The sequence below is a fragment of the Carex rostrata genome, chromosome 25, assembly GCF_964058835.1.
Source record: "Carex rostrata chromosome 25, lpCarRost1.2, whole genome shotgun sequence".
Taxonomy (NCBI): domain Eukaryota; kingdom Viridiplantae; phylum Streptophyta; class Magnoliopsida; order Poales; family Cyperaceae; genus Carex; species Carex rostrata.
In genome coordinates this window covers 5013478-5040857 of record NC_135942.1, presented here as the reverse complement: position 1 = coordinate 5040857, position 27380 = coordinate 5013478, and the positions used below count along the sequence as shown (strand labels likewise).

Genomic DNA, 27380 nt, shown 5'->3' with positions numbered 1-27380 from the left:
TTATATTTCTTCTCTCATTGTTTATTATGTTCAGAATTGTCTTGTTTTCATGTTTTGTTTTCTCAATATAAGTAAATGTATTTCATATGTACTAACGTGTTTTGTTTATTATGTGTTTGACATGTTCCAACAATGGTCTTGTTTTGATTAAAAGTGGTGATGTTTGATTGAGGTCTAAATCATAAAATAACGTGTTTAGGTTTCAATTCTTCTACCATCACATATTAATTATGCCTACTAACTAGACGTAATTATAAAAATTATTATGTCTCTAAATTTAAACCTGTTCTCTGGGTCGCTTAATAGTTATCTTCTTACTGTTATTCACTTTTTTTCTTCTTATTTTTAGTTGATACTATTTCTTAGGCTATGACATAACTTTAAACCTCAATCAAACATAAATAACTTAAACCGACTATATTGGACTTAGTGTTGTAAAAAATGTCCGTTTAGACCGATTAATTGGCCGATTAGTCGTTGGCGGTGATCAAATGGTCATGGATTTTCCAGACTAATCGGCTGATTATTTCCGATTATAGCCGATTAATCGCTTGGCGGTACCCTGTCCGTCCGACGACCACATACCGTTATTTACAACACTGATTGGAATAACTAACTTGGGGCCTCCAAAATTTTAAGCCTCAACCAAATTAGACCACTTATGTTTATCAGTAGGAACTTTTGTGCAACTTGTCATATTATTAATTTCTAATTATACGAATCTTTCGTATGGGTAAATTTCGCTGGAGGTCACTAAACTTTGTTATTTGTCACGAATTGGTCACTCGAGTTTGATTTGTCCATTTTAAGTCACTAAACTTTGTTATTTGTCCCAATCAAGTCCCTCTATACTTTTCCATCCAAAAATTTAACGGAATATTCTTATTCCGTCCAAAAAATTAACGGAATATACTCATTCCCTCCAAAATATTAACGGAATTAGCATATTCCATCCAAAATACTAACGGAATTAGCATATTCCGTTAAAATTTTGAATGGAAAAAATAGAGGGACTTGATTGGGACAAATAACAGAGTTGAGTGACTCAAAAGAGACAAATCAAACTTGAGTGACCAATTCGTGACAAATAACAAAGTTTAGTGACCTACAGCGAAATTTACCCCTTTCGTATTTATTGGATGCAAGAATTGTTTTTAGAATATTTTTCATATTTGGAACTTATTTTTTTCAATTGATAATTATAGAAAATATAATCCTAGTGTATGAAAATAAAATTTCCCAATAAGTAATTTAGGAGTCAACAAGAACTAGTGCAATGTGTTGCAAGAGTTAATGGTCATTTGACAAAAGTATACTAGACTAAAAAAAGGGCATAATTAAATTAAAATTGTTTACAATGCAAGATTACTACATAAACGAAAAAGATATATGATTTTTCAATATTAATGCTTTCTTTGTGATGCTAAAAGGTATCTCTGCTCGACTAGATGATGATTGGTTTTATAAACTTCATGCTTATAAATAGGATAAATTATTAGCATGGCCAGAAGGCCATAGTCTAGGTGCTAAGTTGATAATTTTATTTTTCTAATAGGCCTCAATAGTAGAGACAGGCCTTCATGTTTTAAGTATTGTGATTGAAGAAACGGGCCTAGTTCTGACCCAAGACAAATTCCACGAGGCAATGCTTTTCGTGTTGTACTATTTATGTTGAATTCTTCATGGATTATTATTTGTAAAAATATTTCTATTTCAAAGTTTGATCTAAAAGTATCTGCATCACAACAACTCAACTGAATTTCTAAATAACTGTTAACCATTTTTTTAAAAATTAAGGTCTCTAAAGTTTCTAATTTTCACATCCTTGAAATTAATTTTAGAGTTTCTATTAAGCCATGTTAATAATAAATAAATAAATAAATAATTTGAGCCAATTATTTAATCAGCATGGAATTTATAATAGTTTTTTAATAAGAAACTTTATTGTATAATTTCTAAATATAAAACTCTCTCACATCTCTGAAACTAAATTAGAAATTCTAGTAGTTTCAGAGAGGTAATGATTTAATAATATTTGAAGTATAACAGTTAGTTTTGATGATTTAATAATTTCAAATGAGTCTTTGATAATTTTAAAAAATATATCCAAAATACATGCAAGATACTTCAAATATAACTGAAAATTTTCATGATTTAACCAGTTGAAATGAATTCAAAATTAATAAGAAAATATGTATAGTAAATAAAGTAGAGAATTATGAAGTTTCAGTGATTGTTAAAATGTAAAACATTTAAGAAATAAATATCAGTATGCATGTGATTTAAAAAAATAAAAAATAAAAATCCGGCCATAGACGGCAGTTAATTTGCAGAGAGAGATGAGTAATGAGGTAATAGAGTATTTAAGAATGTAAATAAGTAAGATTTGTTGATTAGAGTAGTTTAGAGAATTTAATAAGAATAAATGAGTCTAGATCTAAGAAGAAGGGTCATATGACTCATTGTAAATAGTGACAAAATATAGTTCAAATAAAAGCAGACTAAGCTCTATAAATTGAAAATTTTCATTTTATTCTTTAAAGTTCTGATTTTTACAAAAATTATTACTATTAGCCTTCTCATAAAATGAAACTACATAACATCTATTAATCTAGTTCTCTTATCTCAATTTTTTAGTTTTGTCTATAATTATAAATAAGTTTTTTATTAATAAAATTATTAATAAGCATTTAAAGCTATTAACTTTATTAAAAACAATGGTTGTCATGGTAGTTCTTATTCGTTTTCTGTCTCAATTAAAGTGGAGCAAACAAAGGTTTAGAAATATTCAAAATACGTTGAACTATAAAGAAACAATTTATTTGCTATGAAATTTTAATCCATTTTGATTAGAACATATACAATCTAATAAAAAATAATCACAAATATTATTTAGTTGTCACTAATATAAATGTAAAACTTATTATACTGGTTTATAATATTCACATTTGATCAAAATATTATCAGAGTGGAATAGACATACAATGCCATATGTTACCGAAAATTTTATTAATAACATGTAAAAAAAAAAAAAAAAATCAAATTAACATGGTTTCAATAAAATTTTCAGAAACAATATTTTCAATGGAAAATCAGCGGAAATCCAGGTCAGTTCCCTTGGATTATTAAGTGGAATTGAATTGGCTCAATTTTGTTAAAAAAAATCTAGCGAATTGGATTTAACTTCTACAATATTCAATTTATTCATAACTTTTCGTATCTTTGTAATTCTGCTGGAGTTGTAATTTTGTTGGATTATCCATCGAATTTGCAATTGCACTGAATAGTCCAGCAAAATTGCATTCAACTTCTTGCAATATCGTTGGATTATTCAGCAGAATTGAGACAATTCAATTTCGCTGAATAATCTAGCGGAATTAGCCTGAATTTCTGCTGTATAATCTAGTTGTTTTTGGAAATTTGATTAAAACATATTCAACGCAAATATTTGTTTTTGAAAATTTGATTAAAATTAATTTAATCTGTTTAATTTGATTTTATTAATAAAATTTCAGCATATGTTGTTAGTGAGTGCGTATCCTCTGAGATATCTCAACTTTTGTGTGACCGACGTGTCCGGTGCATATTCAGGGGTGGTGTAGGGGGTCAGTACTTGTGTGCTTTGAGATTCGTGCGGAACGTATTTAAACAGTTGGGATTTTCCGTAAAGTCACTCAAAGTTTGAGATATCTCAGAGGATACAAATTCGTTGTTAGTTGGGCATATTCGAAGGTTTTTGTGTTTTAAAATTGTGACGTAGCATAAACTAACAAAAAAGATTGTGAGATCTGCTGAAGTATGCCATGTGCGCCCCACTAGGTCCAGGCAAGCAGGTCCTTTCTCTGACAAGAACCAACTAACGCACAAACATGGAACAAATGAGCTCCAAATATCAAAATTCAATGCGTCGCTTGCAAGTTGCAAGTAGCAAGTAGCAAGAGAGAGGTCAAGTTCAAAAACATCAAAACATAAAATCAAGGGCTCACTATGACTTTTAGGCGAGCGTATTATTACTATCACCGCGTCTGTCTTTACCACGAGAGGGGACCAAACCTCTTAACAATACTAGTTACGGTCGGTCTATAATTAAATTTCTGGATTTCTGCATTAGGATGTGACTTCAATTATAACGTCAGAAGGTTGGTAGTACTATAAAATGCGATTTTGTTTATGTATGCGAAATGTCACTGCATATCACATATGCGGATTTTAATACGGACTTATATATGCGGATTATTTATTAAATATTTAATATACATTATATAAAACATTAAAATTTTGCAGCGTATTTAATAAAGTCCATATATATAAAACATTAAATTGGACACGAGTATAATATTAATGTTCTATTTTAATTGTTGGCATGTTGGGAGCCCATTTCACAAATTCTCATGTAGCCCATATCAAATAGAAAGTAAAAAGTGTGTAGTCCATATAAAATAGAAAGGAAAAAGTAGAAAGGGAAAGTGTTGGAGAGGTATTCGCCAAGTGTTGGCTGTTGCGATGTTGCCCCAGTCTGATTTGCATTCTCACATTTATCCAACAATTTTAAACAACAATAATCAAAGCGCTCAAGAAGCTATAAAAGAAGTTGGGAGGCTTTGACTTTCTCACTTGAACGGATTCAGAACTCACATTATGGGTTTAGGACCTGAACGGGTATTCAAACAATGAATCTGCGGTAATGGATTTTAAATTTTTTAAACCCGTTTTAAGCCTAGACCACATATGCGGTCCGCATAGGCATATTTTATAAGATAACAGGTCACATATGCGCTGCATAAAACCGCATTTTATAAGTAGTACCCATAGTCCGAAAATCATTAGATACATAATTTATTAAAATAATCCTACAAATGATGATTGAAAGGGCAATCAATTTTCAATATTAGACAAACCTTCGACCTTTATTAGATTATCTACAAACTGGTTTGGGTGTTATTGCTTCTTGGTGTAATAATTTAATGCAACGCCAGTTCCACCCTAAATTCAACACCTACCTACATCTACCCCCCCCTAAAACAGAGAACAGAGAAGCTGAACGGTCGTCTCTCTCTTTTATCTATATGAGAGATTCCATTCCAAGCATCTAAGCATCGCATCCAATAAAACAAAAATCAACTAAGCTTCTCTTTTCGGCGACTAGGTTAAGATGGGGTTTATCTCTTTCGCCGGAAGAGTTTTCTTCGCCTCCGTTTTTCTCCTCTCCGCCTACCAAGAGTATGCTTTTCTAACAGTTATAATTTCATTTTTGGTGTTCAATTTTGTACTTGGATATTAGCTTGTTCCTGGGCTAGGTAGTTTAGATCTTGAGCATCACTGGAAAAAATTGAAGGATTTAGCTTGTGTAGTTCAGGAATTATGCTGCGTTAAGTTTAAATTAGTAATTTACAGCAAGTAAGATCTAGCAGTAGTGGTAAATGGACATATCCATTATTTATCAACTTGAGATAGCTCTGTCTTCGCACCGATAATGTCTCAATAAAGGCTCAGCTTTCTTCCGTTTTGTTAGGTAAAGAGATATTTTTGGATTGTCTTGGGACATTCAAGTCTTTTTCTGGTACTAATTCTATTGCTCTAATAAATTTGTTAATCTGAGCTGATCTTTATCCTGATTTATCTGCGCCTTTGGCAGAACTTAAAATTGAAACTTATATTCCTGCAATTGTGTTTTGGGACTTTCAGATTTGACTGCTGAAATTCTAAAGGAAGTGAGAAACTTGGTAAATTCAAAATTACCTCCCAAGTCTAATTCTCCATTGTGAAGACTCTTTAGTTAACTATAAATCTCAGTTAATTATAAATCCAAGGTATCTTATCCATAATACTAGATTGCATATTTGAATGGAATCTTACCAAATTAGAATTTGGATCTTCAATCTGATAGCAAGAGCCTTCAGATTAGGTATTAAACCATGCTAATTATAAAATATCTAACTACTATGCCATGTACAGTTATGGATGTTTATAGTAAATATATAATTCATATAGCAAAAACTATAAATCTCAACTTTATGTCGTGTTGGAGTTTTGCATGACACAAGTTCTAAAACAAAACTGTTACCTTGAATTGTAAGAGAAGCTATTATGAGCTTAAGATCACTAAGAAGGTATGTCAGATTAACCTCAAAAATTCATTGACCGGCTTCAGATGATGTAATCAAATTCATTGGTCTTGATTTACTTCACGAGCCAAGTGTTTGAGTCCCAAATTTTTAGTTCCTTGAGTTTGTTTTATATAAATTATTGCTTCAAAATAATTTCTTTTTAAACTAATTGATCTTAATACTGAATGAATTTTAAAAATGTAAAATTTAGAATGTAGATATTTGGCTTTTGATGTTGATCAGGATCAACAGTCCAAATTCGTTGTTTAAAGTGGATCCTTCAATTTTTTTAGTCAAGCTGGTGAACCACTCTGGCAAGCTTAAACTCACGCCAGCTTTACTAAAAAAAGTAAAATATTAAAAAAGGTAGATTAACGTTGTTACCTTTTCAAGACAAGTTTACTTCTGTAGGCCAACTTAGAGACTAAAGCAATATTACTAAAAAAAAACAAGCACAGTTCTTTTACATGAAAGAGACAACAATATTGGAACTCCATTAAAACTTGAAAACAAATAAAAGATATTTTGTTTCGTTTGGTGATTGCTGTAAAATCATGTCCTCATTTTTTGCTCAGGTAATTTATTTTTTTACATCATCTTCAGTTTTCTGAATTTTAACTTCATTCTAGGTTTATTGAATTTGGAGAAGATGGTGGCCCTGCTCTTCAGGCACTTAGACCAAAGTATCATATTTTCACCAATCATATCATGACGCATACTGGCGTGAAACTTCCAGATGTTGAGGTAAGGTCATTTTGTCTCTGTAAGTTCCACTTTTACCCTGCGAATCCTTCAAATGTCATTATTTGTGTTGATTTTTGTACTTAGAAAGCAAATATCATGTTTTAGATCCTCCAAAGTTGACATACGAGTAAAGCTAATATGAGCTTAAGAGGAGATAGGTGTGTCGAACATTTTTTTAACTCTAGATAGGTGAGCTTAAGCTAATATGAGCTTCTAACAACAAACTCAAACCGTTGATGTTAATGAATATCAATGTTTTGAATTTGTCATTTAAAACTGATCTGATGGTTCTTAAGGTTAACTCGAGACCTTCTTGGTGAACTCAAGCTCAACTAGCTTTATTAAGTACAAAATATTTAAAAATCTCCCATGCTATCTCCCATTCTTGTATATATGTAAATTTTTTGGAAGAGAAGGTTCTCTTGGAAAGGTACTTGGGAGAAGATAGGTGTAGAGGTGGTAATTCCCACGTTTTCTAGTGGACATGACATGGGTATACATGATATTTCCCATTTGATACCCCGCATATTGCAAATGTTTTTGTAGGGCACATATTATATCTTTCTTTGCTTTTATTTCATTGATAATATTTTATTAGAATTTATGTCTTAGAACATGATAAATTTGTTTGTTCTTATATTTTAGTTGAAGCACATCGTTGCAACTGCAATAGTGCTTAAAGGATTTGGAGGTCTGCTTTTCATCTTAAGCACCTATTTAGGTGCTTTTTTACTGGTCTGTCTCTCTCCCTCTCTCATTTTTAGAATTGACATTTCAGCTTTTCAAACTAGCCTGAAACTGTTATTAGCTTACAGTGGAATAAGTGTTTATTTGGGATTAAGGAGGACAACAGGATGAATTGGAATATGATTATTTTTCCTCGAAGCTTTTTTACCTAGAAAAAACACCACAAAACTAAAACTAAAACATAAAGGAAAGAAAAATATGCATTTCTGATGAGTTCGCTTACTGCTATGGTAGCGGTACTGGCATGCTATTGAAGCTAAATTAACTTACAGTGGTAACAACTAACATGTATTATCATTTTTTACAGATCTCATATTTGGCATTTGCCACTCCACTATTATACGACTTCTACAATTATGCACCCGAGTCATCTGAATTTGGGCAACTCTTCTCTAAGTTTACTCTGGTACTACTTTTACTGTTATCAGTCTACTACCTTTGTTGGCTCTTTTTGCCACAGCCACTAGCATGTAGCACCTCATTCTAATATTCACAGTTCTTGGGCAAATTTAAAGAGGTTAAATGAAAGTCGACAAAATTTCAGTTTTTTATTTTGTTGTATTAATTCAGCAATTTCAGTTTTTAATTTGTTATATTAATTCACCCAATCCCAACATCCATACAGCATTTTTGTATTTTTTTGTTAAGTTCTTAACTGTATGGAAGGATTTGAAGATGACGTTAATAAATTCCCTTAAGTTAATTTATTGTAATAATATATATTTACAATATACAATAATTTCGTAAATACTTAGAACTGCACATGTTGCGAGTGGGGACTGGGGAGGAAATACTTGACAAGTGCTGGGTATTCTTTGCAATTAAATATGTTGTGAGTCTGCTTAAATTCTTTGTTAACATAATAATATTTGTTTTTTTTGTAGAATTTGGCATATTTCGGGGCATTATGTTTCTTTATAGGAATGAAGAACTCGATCCCAAAGCGGCTACCGAAGAAATCTTCAAAATCAAAGACACTCTAGATTTTGAAATGCTAGAAGAAATCAGGAACTTCAACCTGGTGTTCAATTATTTTTATTACTTGGCTCGCTTCATTCCATACTTGATTTATTTCACCCGCCATAATGGGTGAAGAATAGTTCCATTCATCAATTATGAAGATAAAATGACATTTTTGGATGTTATTAATTTTTCTTTCATAGACCATAATTTTAAGCTTTTCAACTGCTCGTGAATTTTTGTAGTATGGTTCGTTTCTCTGTATAAAAGATAAGTATTTGATACTGTTCATTTTTTCTCGTGTTATCGGTGTTTGAAACAGGATAAGTTTATGGTGTGCAATATTTTATAAATTTATAGAAACAATATTTGACAGGTATATAGGACTATAATAAAATTCAGCGGAAAATAAATTAGCTATTTTTTATGAAGAAAATTTTAAAAACATATGTTTACTAATGAAAATTAATCGGCTTAGACACCTGCAAGTATTTATTATGAAATATACTTGATTCCAGTATAATATTTTCATTTGTGTCCTTTTCATATATTTTGCTAATTTGAATCCCAAAGCGGCGGCTGAGAGTTAATCTCAAACCGTAAAATAAAGAAAATCTTTTACAGTACTATTATATTACTAGAGAAGATACTTGTCCATTTAAACCCACCAGTCCACCACATAGTGACAAGATATCTGAATTATACCCGTTTAATTCTTTTTTAGGGTGATGCCGAACCGAATACCGAATTATTCAGTTGACCGAACTTTGATTGAATTAAACCCGAATAATTCCTGAATTTTACGAACTTTTCCCGAATTTTACGAATTATTCATTAATTTTTCCTGAATTTTTCCAAGAACAATTATTTTTTTGCTCCTTTGCAGGACTGAGATTTCTGATCAGGATAATTCCGAATCATTCCCGAATTATACCCGAATCACGAATTTTTGATCTCGCCGAACTGAACCCGAATAATTCATTTGTCACTATGGTCCTCCACCAATGACCAATCTTTTACGGAATATAGGCCACATGATCGGCCACAAACTTACCATAAGAAAAGTTTCAGAAATGAAAAATAACTCGAACTGAATCCAACGGTTCGTGAGAAATCATCCATCTGTTTTCGATCGATTAATGGTCCGATCCAGCTAAATGGGCTTAGCCTCTTACTCTTAGGTCAGCAATGGTAATGATTAATGAAACAAGATCTGGCCCAACAGTTGGGCCTCTGAAGAATGGGTCCTACCCAAAACGAACATTCGATCTTTTGCATCGAATATTCAATATAGATAACTGGAGAAATATCTACAGGGCCGAAACCAGCCCAGTTTGGTCCCTCGTTTTTTCGTTGTTTTCCCAAGTTTTGAAAGGGATCCGTATCCTCCCAGGTACCTGACTCAACACAATTGAAATGGACGGTTTACATTTACTCTCAGCCGGTCGGGATTCGGGATGACAGAAGGGCAGGATTATTTGTGATTTGAGATGCGTGCCAATCCATTTTAGGACCATCCGATTCAATTCTACTCAGTCAGGTAACCTGAGGGGGTACGAATTCGTTTTGAAAGAGGAGAGGAGAAACTCGTAGATTGTAAAGCGGTGATCGGCCCCACTAGTCGGTCAGTTGAAATCTAACTGGTTCTAGAAACAAACAACAGCTCTCACCGCTTTCTCGGGTCTCCCGCTTCGCTCCGTCTCACCATGGCCAAGCGACTCCTCCTCAATATTAGTTCTCTCTCTCTCTCTCTCTCTCTCTCTCTCTATCTGAGTTGCTGCATTAGAATATTTAAGTTAGCTTTCATTTTGTTTAAAATAGAAGCATAAAACCGCATTAATTGCAATGGAACTAAGTGACACAGACTGGTGATTATAATTGACGATAAAAGCATTTTTTATGGGAGCAATTTTGGCCTGCGAGTGGTTTTGTTCTCATGGAATCCATAGAGTCAATGGTTTGATTTGCACGCCTGTGCAGAATAAATTGACATATTATTCTTGGACAACCTTTTCTGTTTTCCAAGTATTGTTAAGTTAATGGATTTCTTCCCATTTGTTTTATGTTTTAAGTTTGTTTGTTCTTCAAGTCAGATTGTGTTAATTTATTTGAAAAAAAGCCTTAGTTTTAGACATTTCCTTAAATGCATGAAGGGACTTGATCCTTATTTATTTAAACTCTTATTGGATTTCTTATTATGTTCTCCCCAGGTTCCAGACTGCATCATATAAGAAATGATAATTCGTACCGTCAACTGTTATCAGGAGCTGTAAGTCGTTGCCTCTCTCAAAGCCCCAAATCAGAGAGGGAAGAGGAGAGCATATCGACATCCATCAAAGCAAAGACAACTAGTTCAGATGATGATGAATTGACCTTATGGAAATGGAAAATTGAATTGGATTGGCTCTCTAAAGCACTTGAACCTGCTTTGCAATTGTACAAATGGGCCTCTTTTACAAGTACTGCCTCTTATTTTACTCTTTTTCTTTTTCATTTTTTGTTGACTTCTTATAAGCTGCATTGTCACCTGGTTTAAGCTTTGATTAATGTACTTAACTGCCCAGTCAGATATAATATAACCCAAGCTGAAAATAAATCAAGGGAAATTTTTTGAAATCTGGTCGATACACCACTAGCATGAGTTTATGATGCCAGTGACTTGAATGGCATAATGCCAGAATCAGATACCTAAAATTTTTTAGCTTAGTTAGTACTTATTATTATCATAGTTCCATCATAAATTTTTGCAATTGCGCACAGGATTGGCTTTTGACATGAAAGATCTGTAAACTCTTACCCAATGGCTTATTTAAAGATTGCTTAAACGGACAGATATTAACAACCATGTCAACTGAACAAAGAGTTTTAAAAGTCTAAAAAGTGAAATTTACATATATGTTTTAGATAGACTGTATAACAAAATTTGTTGTGATTTGAAATTTGATAGATATACGGTTTGGAAAATTAATGGTTAAGAGCTCTATCGGAACTTGATTGGTGATGTAATAATTTTTAAATAACACCAATTCTGGGATACAGCCTATCTAAATTGTGGAGAACATTTCTACAATTTTACTTTTACGGTTTTAATAATGGTTGTCACTTTTCAGTATCTCTTGTCCATGCGTACTGCCAATTGTAGGCTTCTTACTGAAACGCTTCTGAAATATAGTTTAAATTTGAACTTCTGATCTTAAAAGTATCCTTGAATAGGTAAAAATTTTCATTACCTTTGAACCCCCTTTTGATTAATAGGAAACCTTTTATTTCCTGGAAAAATTAACTCCACAAAAAAATTCTTTACTGAAATTACTTGATATGGAAGAGGTAGTAGTACTAACAATTAACAAAAAAATTCTTTACTGAATTTCCTGGAAAAAAATAACCCCCTTTTGATCTTCTCTTGTTCCTGATATGGAAGAGGTAGTTTCTCTAAAACAGTTGTCTGTATTGTATTTGCTTGTGTCTGGATGTGGTCAGAATCATAAATGTATCCTAGAAGTAAAATCTTTTATTAAACTTTCAAATTTAAACTAACTTGGACTGAAGCCACAATAGTGCCTCTAGGAACTTGTGCACTTACATTTGATGAATTGTGGTACTTGTCTTTTTCAGGAGGTGACGCCAAAGTACTACGTAATAGCAGGTCTTTTAGTGAAATATTGAAAAATCTCCAGAGAAGCAAAATAAGCATTCAGGATTGGAGTCTCAGTGACCTTACTGTTGGGTTGTATTTAATTTATCTCAGCCAGGCTTCTGCTGAGAAAGCTGAGCAGTTCAAGGGCATTCAGATCTTCTCTGAATCTATCGTATGTCCTTTTTCATTTGTTTGTACAAAATTACTTTGTTGCCTTCTTTTATGTTAGTTCGTACTTGGAGGGCAAGTTTATTAGTAGTAGCAGTAGAGGTTGTATGGGGTAGGGGTCCAGGAGGTATCATCATATATGGACCCATTCCCTAAATGTGCCTTGTTCCATATTTTGACTCATACAATATTCATTATTAAGATAGATGATCTTTGTAGTGCATATAATAGTGGTCATTTTGGGTCTTAATAGTTCAGCACCATTGTACTGGTACCCTACTTAATATGGGTTAGCTTTGGGATGGGTATGGTCGTAGATTAGCCATTTTTTCATGGTAAGTTTTGCAGCGTGAAGGGAGAAGACTGAAGATGTAGAAATGCCAAGAGAATTGAAAAATTGATCCCTTGATTGAGGTATGCAACTGGGAACATAGATCAAAAGGCTACCTTTGTGCTGAGCGAGAGAGTTTTTCTAGATAATAATAGAAGGTTTTGTCGAAAACGAGATAGGGAAAAGGCAGGGGATGGGTGAGACTTGCGTTACCTCTTACACTCTGAATGACAAAAAGAAATGCTTAATTAGGATTTTCCTCTCTCAAAGCTTCTAATGACATAAATGAAAAACTTAAATGTTCAAACAATATCATCTACTATTTACAGGTACAAGAGCTAATATATCATCTGGAGCTGGCAAAGGGCTCATACAAGGACAATCCGGCAGCACTAGCAAAGCACAGCATGCTTCGTGAGAAGAACATTGTGAAGTTTATAAAAGATTCTAGTGTCATGAGGCCAGGATACTATGTTGGGGTTGACACGAGGAACAGCCTTATTGTTCTCGGCATCCGTGGGACCCACACTGTCCATGACATTGTCACTGACCTTGTCTCCTTGAGTGACGACCAAAAGGTGTCACTGGAGGGTTTCACGACCCATTTTGGTACAGCAGAAGCGGCAAGGTGGTTCCTTGACAACGAGTTAGGTACCATAAGGAGATACTTGGAGAAGTATCAGGTAGGAATGGTGGGCGAGCCTCTTACAAATCTTACAAATGATCTTGTTTTATGTGCATGTATTACTTTTTCTGTCAGCCTTTGTGGGAAAAACTGTCATTTACTTTACTTAAAGTTGGTAATGATAGAAACTTTATAACTTTGCAAATAGGCAAAGTAGCTACACTAGCCCTTGTGCCCTACCTGTTCCATCAGAAAACACTCAAATTCTTTCACACAAAATTAATGGCAAGGATTTAACTGGTTTCGTCATTTTTGCTCCTCCCTTTACAAAATAATGCTTCGTTTAAACTGTCAGGCAACCAGGGATAACACAAAACATAACACATCTTGATCCGATCATGGGAGAGCTTATTGGTAAGCTGATCCAGACGGGGAGCAACAAATGCCATCACATCAGGGTTTTAAGACAAATCTTGAAGCTTGCAGTTATGTAACAATGGGATGTTTAAGTTATGCTTTTCGGGGGTTATGGATGCACTTATATTAATTATGAGCTAAATAGGGTTATAGGTTGAGGTTGGTGGGGCACTCACTTGGTGGGGCTGCAGCAGCGTTACTAGCAATCATGCTCAGAAATAAATCAAAAGAGGAATTGGGTTTTTCTCCTGAAATTGTCTCTGCCGTTGGATTTGGAACACCGCCTTGTGTGTCAAAAGAGGTTGCTGAAAAGTGTTCTGACTATGTCTCCACAGTTGTGTTACAGGTAAGCTTGTGTGAAAAAATAGTTCCAATGAAATTGCTCTTTTTCTTCTTATTGCATTTGTTGTGTGGAAAGCACCTGATGCTTCCATAGTTGTATAGAAACCCTTAGTTTTGGTACTTGCAAAATGAACAAAATGGGGAATTTTTTTATATTTGTTGGAGAATTCCATAATCTCTGTGCCAACCTTTGTTGGTTGCCTCTTTAGGTAAATATTAGGTTTTTGGACTACGAGCTATTAGTGAACAAAAGGCAAACTGAGAGGAATTCAGATTAGAGAAAATCATCTTTAATTGTCTCGATTGGGTAAAAGTTTGCTAATATTAGAGAACCTAAAACTGGAGTGATCATTTTTTTATTTTTTTAAACACCTAGGTAAGTTCTTGTTTATTACAAGTACTTGCAAATGCCACAAATCAATGATGCTCTTTGCAAATCCTGATAAATATTGGATCCTTTCTTGCCTCCAAATGTCTGTGCACGCAGATGCACACGACATGCCTTTTACTTTGTTTTGTGAATTGCACTGAACATATGATGTATTATTGATTTCTGAATAACAGCTTCATATGCTTTGAGTGTAAATGGAAGTTTATTTATATACCAGGCCACCTGGTTTTGGATTTTGTACATACAGTAAAACACTGATCAGAGTTTGTTAAAAGTTTTCTTTCCCATGTGATTCCCAAATCCCAAGTACTGCAATTGTAAGTACTAAATATTGATCCTTTGTACAGGATGACATAATCCCTAGGTTAAGTGCAGCTTCTTTGGCAAGGCTTCGCAATGAAATTATTGAAACTGATTGGTAAGTTTTATGCATCTGAAATAATGCTGATTTTTTTTTACGGGGAGCTTATTGTAATTAAGAAATGGGATGGTATTTCAGGATGACTATTCTAGAGAAGGAAGATTGGAAAGGTGTGGTAGACATAGTAACAAATGCTAAGCTAGTTGTATCATCCATTCAAGATGTTGCCCATAAACTTGCTGACTATGCCAGTATATCATCCACTAATACCAGTAAGTTAAAATGTTTCTACAATTTTATAAAGAAAATTCCACAGCCATTCTGTACTAATGCAGGATGTTCTTATTTATTTATTACAACATAAAAAAAGTTCCAAGGAGAAGGGAAGTCATATTGCCCTTGGTTATTTGTATCCAGTACAATAATTTTGTATTGGTATCTGGTATGATATGATCGTGTACCAATTCAAGGCAATAATGATAAAATGATTAAACAATTTGAATCCATATCTTGTCCGGTAAAATTTGCTCTATTGGTAGATGCATTGAAAGATTCCCAGCAACCAAAAGAGTTAAAAGGACCCCAAGGCACAAATAGCAGTACCTTTGTGGCTGAAGAGTTGTTTGTTCCCGGGACAAAGTATTTTCTGAAGAGGGAGATTGAAGAAGCTAGCGGTAGCAATAGAAGCACAGAAATCTATTCACTTTGGAAAAGGAATCCAGGGGAGCACTTCAAGCGAATTATGTTGTCTGGGAACTTCATCTCTGACCATAAATGCGAGAGTCACTATGATGCGTTGAGAGATGTGCTCAAGAGCATACCTAGAGATAACAAACATGCCATCTTTTAGCAAGAGACAGGGAAAGGGGAATAGAAAATGTGGTGTTTCTTCATACTCTTATTTTTCTCGGTGTGAAGAATGCTTGAGATTTTCCTGTAGCTGTGTTATATAGGCAGATTTTATACTTCTTTTGAATAATGTTGATATTGCAAGTGGTACAGATTTGCATTAACTCGTAGTGTAATCATACGGTTTCTTACTGAGCTTTTAGTGCCCTCAGCCTCAGGCACTACTGATGACAAGGGACGAATTTCCATCTCGTGTCAGAACAAAAAACTACGGGTGTGTTTGGATGAGGCAAAGAGTGCTAATCCGGATTAGCTACTATTCCGAACTACTATTTTAAGTTTGAATGTGTTTGGATTAACAAAAATAGACTATTCTTTATTTGTCTTTTGTGAATTAGCATGCTATTCTACTAACTCAACTAAAAGTTGAATTAGCTCACTATTTTCACTAACCCGAGTCTTCATCCAAACACATCCAAACACATCCTAAAAGAGTAGAGTACAATTTAATAGAAAAGAGAATGAAAAGAGTTGATCCGGAATTGAAATATACTTATCAGAACTCAGAAGTAACAATATGTGGGAAAATTGTCGCATTCGAACGTACCCATGTGGGAAATTCTCATTTTTGATGAATTAGAAAAGAAATCTAACATTTTACTTAATTTCTCTTGTATCCACTTAAATCCTACATCTAGAATAAATTGTAAACGGTATCCTTCATTATAGAACAGTACGTCTCTTATAGGATATTTAGTACAAAAGCATAACAATAACAGATTAAAGAGAGCTCCAACAAACAAAAAGTCGAGCGTAAAATAGATGAAAAAGTCTTGAATTGAGACGAGAATAGAAACTGTATCCTAAAGGTTGCTTAAACTGTCATGAATTACCTAAAATTGAAACAACAATCAGCTGCCAAGCAACTAGCAAAAATATAAAATAGTTCAAAACTTGAATCTTGTTTTCAAGAGAAAAGACATCCTTATTACAGTTGTGGACTGACTCTGGCAAAATCCAATCCACAAAAATAAAGTGCACCAAACAAAAAGGGTTAAGAACCAAAACAAGCTAACAGGGAACAAGATCTCCAATTTACAACCCCGGTTACTGTTTAATCTCACCACAATCCTCAATTACAACCTTCTCAGATGTGGAACCACTTTCAGACCCAACAGCCTCCATGGCCTCCACAACTCCATAACCCTCCACCACCTTCCCGAACACTACATGCTTATTATCCAGCCATGTAGTGGTACTAGTGCAAATAAAAAACTGGGACCCGTTCGTGTTTCGACCAGCATTTGCCATTGACAATATGCCTGGCCCAGTGTGCTTCAATTTAAAATTCTCATCATCAAATTTGTTGCCATAGATCGATTCACCGCCTGTCCCGTTTCCACGGGTAAAGTCACCCCCTTGGCACATAAATTTGGGTATTATTCGGTGAAAGCTTGAGCCTTTGTAATGCAAAGGTTTGCCGGCTTTACCAATTCCTTTTTCACCAGTACAGAGGGCGCGGAAATTCTCAGCAGTTTTGGGGACAATGTCGGAGAAGAGTTCCATTACTATGCGGCCAGCCTTTGCCTTGCCAATTGCTATGTCAAAGAAAACCTTGGGATTTGCCATAATTGAAGGATCCTTCTGCAAAATAGTATAATCAGATGGGCTTTTGATCAGAAACCATGATTTTATTTTAGTATACCCTTTCTTTGCTCATGGTTCCAAATTTTGGTGTGCTAAAGGTGGTCTTATGTTATGGAATCCTAGTAGAGGAAACACAAGAATCAGTTCCATGAAAGTAAATAAATAAATAACAAACAAACAAGTAAATTGCACAGATGATCCTTAATATATCACTCATTTCCATTTTAATCCTTTAATTGTGAAAGTATCCATTTTGGTCATTAGAGTTTGCAATTACATCAACTTGGTCATACCATTGTCATCAGTCCGAATTTCTTAAAATCATGTTCCTTTCAAACAGCAAAACCGATATCAGATTCATAATGTATGAATTCCCAAAAGGTCTCCGAAAATGTGGATTTCAAGAGAAAGTTAGAAGGGAAGTCAACAAATAAATTTCGCACAATTTTTGAGCAGGTGGCCACATTTATTCGAGCCACAAGCCTTCGATTTGTGCATATTTTCAATGGAACCAGAACAAACAAAACTACATAAACAAGAAAATTTAAAACGCCTTTTCAAAATAACTAGAACGGAGGCATACCGGGCACTTGATGAAGAGGAGAGTAGGGTTTTGGATGCTGCCGTATCGCCTTTTTATTCGCGAAGAGCTAGGGTTTATGGAAAACGATAATGGCACCAGGACATGGTGTGAAAAATCACTTACGAATAACGAGTACAAACTCACATGACATGTGGGCTCTACTGCTAATACATTCCTTCTGTGTAAATGAGGTTTTGTTGAACCGGAGGCATCTGGAATTATATATTGAGCTTTGAGAGGCCGGGGTTCGTAGATCATAAAACAGACCCAAATGGTAAATACTTCTTAGGTTTAGAAAGCACCTTTTTTTATGGAAGTGGGCTTAGCAAATCATTCAAACTGGTGCTAATTTTATCAGGCTTTGGGCCTCACCTAATACTAGGTCCTTCAATTAGAGAGTGACTATCCATGCGGTACCATTTTATCCTTCTGAAAGTGCGTATCCTCTGAGATATCTTAACTTTTGCGTGACCGACGTGTCAGGTGCCTATTCGGGGGTGATGTAGGGGGTCAGTATTTTTGTGCTTTCAGATTCGTGTAGAACGTCTTTAAACGGTTGGGATTTTCCACAATATCACGCAAAGTTTGAGATAGCTCAGAGATACAAATTCCTCGACCTATTTCTTTGATTCGCTTCTCTGTAGTAACTCAAATTATGAGTTTATATCTGGACCGTCCGATCTGCTCTGACACGAATATTAATGAACCCGTGCATTCCATTCCGGCACAGATTGAATGGATGGGCCTCACTTTACGGTTTGAGATTCGGGCTAGCGCAGGGGAGCAATATTATTGGGCTTTGGGATTCGTGCCAAATTAAAAAGAACGGTCCAGATCCATTAATTGTAAAAGGTTACCTTTTGTGCAATATTGGAGAGGATGTGAATTCGCTCTCTAACTTATCTTCACTCCTCATCCCGCCAAATTAATCTCCCACACCCTTCTCTAACCTCCATCACTCCATGACCTTCGAGCGCAACCCCTCTCTCCCCACCTCCACGGTGTTGGCGCTGTATCTATAAAACCGCAAAACCTACCTTCTTCCCCACTAACCTCTCCACCTCCTCGAGTCCATGTACGAAAGCACTCCGCTCCTCTCTCAATCCAATTAGGATTGACCAGGTTGGTATTTATTATTTTTCTAAGTTAGCCTGAATGTATGCTTGACCAGGTTTTTAGGTGGAATTTTCAGAATTTTTTATTCACGTACTTAGCCCAAATTTGCTTGAACAGAATTACTAGATTTATAATTCGAATTTATATATGCTACATATCAGATTCCAACATATATACTATTTGACAAATTGGCTGAAGCTGTGAGATTCTCTGATATAACTTTTGAACCAAAACCATTCTCATCTCCTAATATTTCTAAGGTATGCAATCTATTAATCTTTTCTTCTTGCTGCCGCACTACCCCAATTAATTTAGTTTTAATCTAGATAATTATCTATACCTTAGTAAAGATCCATTTTAGCCTCATTTGGGCAATACAAATCAATTTTATCAACCAAAATTGAGAATTGACTATTACTTTAGACAAACCAGTACTTGTGTTACTGATTTTCTTTTACAACAAAAAATGCATTTTGTATGCCTTGGTAATAGTGTCATAGTCAGTACCTATGGTAAACAACAACCAATAGCATTGGACCAAGTTGGTATAAAATGTATACCTTAATTCTCTTTTGGGATTCTTTTTGGGAAAATTTCCGATTTTTTTAGTGCTGCATTTTTTAAATACAAAATGAAGTTGCATAGTAAATGGATAGTATATAGAACACATTGTTTTCCTTACCTATTGAGAGGCTACTCTGTGAACATTTCGAGCGTTGAATATTTATCTAAATAGTATGTCAACTTCTTGACCTTCTTTTTCTGATCAATTTTGTATAATTCCTGTACAATCTTGAAAATATGATGAGATCATTGTGTTTCGGTATTTCTTTCTTCTAAACTGGAATTGTAGGTTTGTTAGATCCAAGTGCATATTTTCTTGTCAAGACAGATCCAGTCTCATCTAATGCTCATCTGGGTTAAACAAAAAATAGTTCATATAATGAGAGTGCTGTTTTCTTTTCTCTTGACATACAAAGATGGATATGAACCTTTGATTCTTTTTCTAGCATTCTATGATTTTCGTATTAAGATGTTTCTTTTAGATTTGCTTAAAATTTTTGATGTTTTTACGTTTGATTTAAAAATACAAAGAAATAGGGATCAATCTGCAACTTTTATTCTACTCTCTCTTCAAGTTTTTTTTAGTTTCTTACTTCCAGGAAATGAGAATGCATGTTTTAACTCAGAGATTAGTATGAATTTCTGATTTATCAATGCGTTCTGTGATTTTCAGATCGAATCCTTGTTCTAAGATCCCTTTTAATATTTGCTTTGTTATTTGAAATAAGCTGCTTTGGCAGAAAATGTAATAATTAGAAACAGTACACTGTCTTTTCCATTTTCGTATCAATTCCAAGGGCTCTAAAGTCATTATGTATAGAATCAATTTTATGTTGTAATTAAGGCTTTAATCAATAATGTAATGGCATAGCTACAAGGCAACAAAATAAGCAATTTTATTGCTCCCTGTTTGAATTTTACCAATAAGTACACCAGTAACCTTCTTATATATTTGGAAACATAAAGGCACTTTGCACAAAAAACTAAAGTGTCAGGTACGTAGTGCCATGGTGCTATGAATTTCATTTTTTTTCTGTTACATCAAAGGGATATGGATTCTCATGTTATCTCTCTCATTATTAAATTTCAACTGGATCACTTTTGAAGTTTTCAAGTGTTTTCTTTTCAGTTCAAACTTAGAAGAGAAAGCAATACAAAGTTTTCATTTCTCCATGCAAATTGTGCGGACAGTAACATCACTTGCTGGTAATTGCAATTGCTGCATTTCACCCAATTCATTAAGTAGGAGCAAATCTACATCTATTCATGCTCCCCTCAATTCCACTTCCAAATCTAACCTCACACTGAATTCCCAGGTAATTGGTTCCTCCTACTTACATTGCTCCTCTTTTCTGTCTTCAATCCATCACAATTCAGACATTTTATTGATACCGATTAGATTATATGAGTATGAGTATGATATCCTATGTTCTGACCATTCAATTGAAAATAGGGCTTTACCAGGCTGTTAATATTACCATCAGAATTACTGCAATTTGTTAGAATTTGAGAATGAATTGAAAGAAATATAATTTCATTGATTGTATTGATTATCATTACATTACATTGCTTACAAGGGTTTATATAGGCTAATTAGCCGTTATTCTATTTCCAAATTATTCTATTAGCAATTAGGCTTTCCTATTCCAGTAGATTGATCCTAATTTATTGGATATTAATGTGATTGATATTGTAATATTGGAGGGACTAAATAGTAAGTTTCATATGATAATTTTCAATAATTTAGAACTCACATATAATTTCTCCTGCATTTATTTTAGCCTCACCAGGGAAGGAGGAACCCTAATGAACAACTCCAATTGTCTCTGGAGAAAAGAGAGCACCTCCTTAGAGAATTATACCCGCAATGTGAAAAATCATGCCGCAATGTCTCATCTCTCTTGCTTCACTATGCCAATAATGGTCTCTTTGCTGAAGCACAGTCTCTCTGTGATGAAATCCTATACAGCTCCTTCTTTGCCCCCACTAGCAGCACTAACATAGATCTCGATATTGTCTCAAGCCTGATCCAATGCTATGCTCAGATGGGTCACTTTCAGGATATTCTTCCAATTCTAGATGATATCACATCACGAAATTGTACCAACAATGAAATTTCTCAATGTGTGTATTCTCTGGCCGTTTCTTGCTTCGGCAAGGCCGGTTTGTTAGAGTTGATGGAGGAGACTCTTTACAAAATGACATCAAAAGGTCTAAAGATCGATTCCTTTACGGGAAATACTTTCGTCAAATACTACAGTTGTCACGGTTCAATTCCTGACATGGAATATGTGTATCAGAGGCTTAAAAAATCTCGAATTTTGATTGAGAAAGATACCATACGTGCTATGGCTTCTAAGTATATAAATGAGAGGAAATATTTTAAATTAGGGGAATTTGTGAAGGATGTGGGTCTAGGCCGATTAAATGTCGGCAATCTTCTCTGGAACCTTCTTTTACTGTCATATGCTGTTAATTTTAAAATGAAGACTCTACAGAGAGAGTTTCTGAACATGTTGGATAACGGGTTCAGACCTGATTTGAACACATTCAATATAAGAGCTCTTGCCTTTTAAAAAATGTGCATGTTTTGGGATTTGCATCTGAGTTTGAACCACATGAAAAGTGAGTGTGTGGGACCGGATCTAGTGATGTATGGTTGCTTTGTTGATGCTTACTTGGAGAGAAGACTTGGAAGAAATCTTCCTTTTGCACTAGAGAAAATGGGTACAGGTCATGTACCTGTGGTACGTACCGACCTGTTAGTGTTTGAGGCATTTGGCAAAGGGGATTTTCACGCAAGTTCTGAGATTCTTTTGGAGTCTGTTGAGAATAAGAGATGGTCATATGATGAACTCATGCGGGTATATTTGAAAAAGCGGTACAGGAGTAATCAGATATTTTGGAACTACTGAAATGTGCAGTTTTTAGTTTATGTAGAAGTTGTCATAAAAGTATGATATACAATCGCAGAGAAGAAAATTAAGCAAAGGGGGAAATATATATATAATAATACCCTTAAATATTGAGCATTGCTGGCACCAGTACTCTGTATCATCTCTGAGAAGGCACTCTCTTCACTCGATAACAGACTCTCTGGTGTCTCCAACTCCACTACCTATATACAAAGAAACATATTAACTTAATTTCTGCTGCTTGTATGTGCTATATATCTCAAAAATGAGAGAAATTAAACCATTAATTATACCTTGCCAGCACTGAGAAGGAGACGGTCACAATCTATAACAGTGTTCAAACGGTGTGCAATAATTAACATAGTGCAACACTTGAACTCTTCTCTGATTTTCTTCTGACCATAGCATCTGTGCTCACATCAACAGCTGTGGTTTCTTTGTCAAGCACTAGTATCTCTGCTCGACATAACAATGCACGTGCCAGACTCAGCAACTGCCTCTGCACCACACTCAAATTCTCTCCCGCCTCCGAAACCTGAGCATCAACGCCTAGAGGATTCCTCATAATTATAGCATCCTTGAGTTGTACTCCCATATGGGAACATATTAAACCGCATCGATCCTGAAAACAGAACCAGAGATATGATAGGTGTATAAATTTATATTTTCTATGCTGGTTTTTCCTTTCCTCTATGGTTATATTTCGTTTCCTGAGATATGATATGTAATGTGACACTTGTTTTTCTTAATGCCTACATGGTTTATTAGCAAAAAAAAAAAGTATAAGGAAACTTTTCTCCATTCTGACACATTGGAGACAGACTGAGACTGCCTTAGTCACTAGATCAAAACTCCAATTTTGTTAATTTATTCTCTGTAAAAAAATCATTTCTCTCTCTCTCAGTACAAAGTTCATTTATTTTGCTTTGAAATTCGTCAAGTATTCTTAAATGTACATAATTCATCATTTTTTATGCATTACAAATCGTATTAGTACAGTACACTGGATCTGAATTCTCAATTAGACCCGGGCCAGTATATGTATATATTGAGTTTAATGTGCTTAGTTAATTTAAATACATGTACAGAAAAATAATTATGTATCCCCTTGTCTACCCTTGATCAAAACATTAATTCTAATCAATTATTTTTAGAATGAGCTAACTATTGTTTTAGGCTACTTTGTTTAACCGCTAACAACAACACATCACATGTCCACAGCATGTTGGCTAAGTGCAGGTATTGTTTATGATTAAGTATGAACTTTGTAAAATAAATATTTCAAATATCATAAAATATGATGCATTTCTATTGGCTGGTGAGCTTAGAAGGAGGCACTAATTCCCACTCTTCATTCCTTTGCTTATTTAGCTGGTTATTAAGCCAGCATATATCTAATTCCTATTAAGTAAAATATACTTTCTTTTTATTTAAAAACACAGAGCCAAAGAATAAGTGATAACGTGTACAATTGTGCATTCCCTAACCAGTCAAGCAACCCTTTTGAGAGAAAGAGGCTTTATCCATTGTTAGGAAAAGTAACTGGCATTCTCTATGTTTTTTTTATCAGAAAAGAAGATGGACCTGACCTGACGACCAACCCTCTTTTTTATTTAATTTTTTTAATTCCTTCATACATGCATTATGTGGGGCTTCAAAGTTTAACCATTATAATGCCCAGTAATCATATATCTCTATAATTATATTCGAAATTTTGACCAAAAGAATATCAATGATAAATATCACCATCAATTCTCTCCAGTGACTGAGACTTTTAATACTGCCAAGTATTTAAATTTGTATGTGGTTAAAGGGTTAGAAAATCTGCCTTCGCATGAGACAACATGTCAACATCCGTTCCAATATAATTGAAGTAACAAATCAGTCACAGTCACAACAAAAGACCTCTCTAGTATATATATATATATATCCACCATAGGAGAAAATGAAAAGGAAAGCAACCCAGTCTTGTCCCTTGACCGTGCAACACAATCCGATTTCGTGTACAAAATTGTCTTCTAGGTATATATATTGCACGCATGTTGTTCCTGTGCATATACATTCTCAAATTGCTCACACAGATACAGTAACATTACTAGTGCAAAAAGTTCTTTTAAACCTGAGCAATTGAGCACAAACACTGTGTTAATTAAGGGGAATTAATTGATCAAACATGGATTTATGTTATTAATAATCTGAAGCAAGTTTGATAGCTGCTTAATACCCAGAGATGGATCTAACAAGATTCAACGGGGGTCAATGACCCCCATTTAATTTTAATTTAATTTAATTTTTTTTTTGTTGGTCGGAGGTACACTGGAATAGGCAATACTATGTAGTTTTTTTAGATTTTTTTTTAGTTGATTGTTGTAGTCTTAAACACATCTTATTTCTTGTAATTTGATAGCTGCTACCAATGTTTCAAAAAAAATAATAATAATAATTTTTTTGTAATTATATTTAATTTTCTATATAATTTAGCGTAAAACGTCATGATACTGTAAAATTGACCTCCATTTCTCGCATAAAATTTTGTATATAATTGACTTCCATAGTTTGAAATTTTTTATATGATTGATTCTATATGTGTTTGACTTCCGTTGTTCGAAAGTCTGATTCTGCGTCTGTTAATACTAATGCAGATAGATATAATTAAGCAGATATAAATTTCGCGGATATAGTGCTATCTATGTTGTATGGATACGGGTACGGGTATCGTATCGGATACGATATGGATACAACGGCGATTATGATAATTTTCAAAAATCTAAGATACGATACGCCTGCTATATATATTATTTTTTATTATTTTATATATTGTATTTAGATAATCATAACTAAAATCAAATTTGTACAAAACAATAAAGGCTTAATCTAAGTATAGATTAAATACCATAGTTACTAGTATATATCACATATGATATTCTAGTACAATGGTTAAAGGTTGTGAGTCTCAAGTTCAACTTTCCAAGTTCGATTCACGCTAAAAGTAGAAAAAAAAAGTCATTTTCACCGGTCTATGAGCGGCTCATGGCGCGGACTCCGTTTACAGGCGCGGCTCACGGTGTGGGAGTTCAATTCGACTGTATCCAAACGTGTCTTGCCGTAACCCTGACTTTCAACGGAGTATAACGGCTTAGTAAGAATACGCTAGCTGACATATATGATACGTATCGGTGCTGTATCAGACGCAATATTCAATACGCGCCCGATACGGATACATACCTCAATGTGAAGTATCCAAGCAACATAGAAGTGATATGTTTACATTCTTTCATTCTTGCTTTTATTTACATTTTTTTTTATGACATTTGTTATGTTTACTTTCCAGGAACAATGCATACATATTTGCAGCAAGGTATGGCCCGTAGGCATACGTGTCAAAAACTTTCATCTTTGACCGGTCAAACCATATTTCATCATTTGCCAGTTGTGCTCATATATAATCCAAATATATATATATATATTTTATAGCTCTAGCTACTTGCTTCTTTTAGTTAAAACAAAAACGAGAAGTTAGATTACACATTAAATAATATTACTTGAACCCCAATTACAAGTTGTCTATAAGACTAAGTATTGGATTTTAGTGTTTCTCCTAATACAACCAAATTTGACTGCAAATACAGACAAACCTAAATAATTTGTTCAGAAATTCAACAGCCGTGGTTTTAAATATAAAAAAAAAATGGCTTTCGTTGGACCCAACTTTTGCAAAGATATGATAGATTTTCCATATCCTGCGCGTTCGATAAATTAATTAAAACTTGAATTCAATTTGATTTGAAGGGTGGAAGGGTCGATCGAGCTAGACGATCAAGGTAGGAGAGACAAAGAACTAAAGAAAAAATAAAAAATGTTGGAATAATATAAAGGCCAACTAAAATATCTCCATCTCCATTATATTATTAAGGACGTTGGGTGTCCGATTCGCCAACGGCTACGATTGAAAGATGAAATTTCGGATTTGATCTCAGCCTTTCAATTACATAATTTGTCTTCTTTTGATTAAATACTCATGTTTTATGTATAGAAGTCTAAATTTAGTTAAAAACATACCCACCACATGTGCTACCACACGATACGTTACAATTAAAATTGAATAAATTTTGAATTTTAGCGATATATTTATCTGTTTCCATATTTCTTCTCTTCAATTGAGAAGACTCTATCTTCCATTTTCTTATTTCTTTGTTTCCTTCTTTTTCGTTTCTATACGGATCACAATAGAAATCAATTTTTTTTATTTTTTTATTTCTTTTTTTTTGTTTCTATACATATTGGTGTGAGCAATTTAAAATATATTTCCAATATAGAATATATCAATGTGTGTGTGTGTGTGTATTCTAAATTAGAAACAAAGAAGAAGACGAATATAAATTGGAAACAAAGAAAAATATAAATTGGAACGTGTGTGTGAATATATATTTCTCTTGTAATATGTGTGTCCTATACATACAAACGATAACATTTTTTATTTATGTTTTTTGATATTATATTATATGTTGATATTGAATTGTTGTATGATATTTGATATTAGATTTGAATCGAGCTATTATTTGATATTATTTGTACTTAAAAATAAAGAATCATCACATAATCAAACTGTTATTAGATATCACAATTAAAGTTAATTAAAAATACATAATCATATAAATTTTCTATTAACATGTGTTTTAATTTTTAAATAATTATTATTTTCATTGATATATTTGTTTCTTATAATATGTCTCGTTGCAACACACGGGTATGATACTAGTATATATATATAGAGAGAGAGAGTGTGACTAATATGCATTTGGTAGCATATGGACCAAAATATATACGGTCCGAATTTAAAATTTCAAAATTCAAAACGTCGATTTGAACCGTTCAT

General features: G+C 33.9%; 4 protein-coding genes across 4 annotated transcripts; 3 read left to right on the top strand and 1 right to left on the bottom strand.

Moving 5' to 3' along the window:
- Positions 1-5038: 5038 nt before the first annotated feature.
- LOC144543756 (uncharacterized) lies at positions 5039-8849 on the top strand. The gene is made up of 5 exons (XM_078292149.1): positions 5039-5220; positions 6737-6851; positions 7497-7586; positions 7906-8004; positions 8483-8849. Exons 1-5 carry the CDS (start codon positions 5153-5155, stop codon positions 8579-8581), a joined length of 471 nt encoding a protein of 156 aa, XP_078148275.1. The 5' UTR covers positions 5039-5152; the 3' UTR covers positions 8582-8849.
- A 1285-nt stretch (positions 8850-10134) lies between these two features.
- On the top strand, positions 10135-15874 carry LOC144576244 (alpha/beta-Hydrolases superfamily protein). Its single transcript, XM_078326557.1, has 8 exons — positions 10135-10292; positions 10769-11017; positions 12174-12367; positions 13024-13377; positions 13882-14082; positions 14817-14887; positions 14969-15102; positions 15370-15874. Exons 1-8 carry the CDS (start codon positions 10265-10267, stop codon positions 15678-15680), a joined length of 1542 nt encoding a protein of 513 aa, XP_078182683.1. The 5' UTR covers positions 10135-10264; the 3' UTR covers positions 15681-15874.
- Positions 15875-16578: 704 nt separating this feature from the next.
- On the bottom strand, positions 16579-18119 carry LOC144576246 (peptidyl-prolyl cis-trans isomerase CYP19-3-like). Its single transcript, XM_078326559.1, has one exon. It carries the CDS (start codon positions 17306-17308, stop codon positions 16787-16789), a length of 522 nt encoding a protein of 173 aa, XP_078182685.1. The 5' UTR covers positions 17309-18119; the 3' UTR covers positions 16579-16786.
- Positions 18120-19314: 1195 nt separating this feature from the next.
- LOC144576245 (pentatricopeptide repeat-containing protein At3g42630-like) lies at positions 19315-23262 on the top strand. Its single transcript, XM_078326558.1, has 2 exons — positions 19315-20905; positions 21371-23262. The coding sequence occupies exons 1-2, from the start codon at positions 20651-20653 to the stop codon at positions 22163-22165; spliced, it is 1050 nt and encodes a 349-aa protein (XP_078182684.1). The 5' UTR covers positions 19315-20650; the 3' UTR covers positions 22166-23262.
- Positions 23263-27380: the final 4118 nt, after the last annotated feature.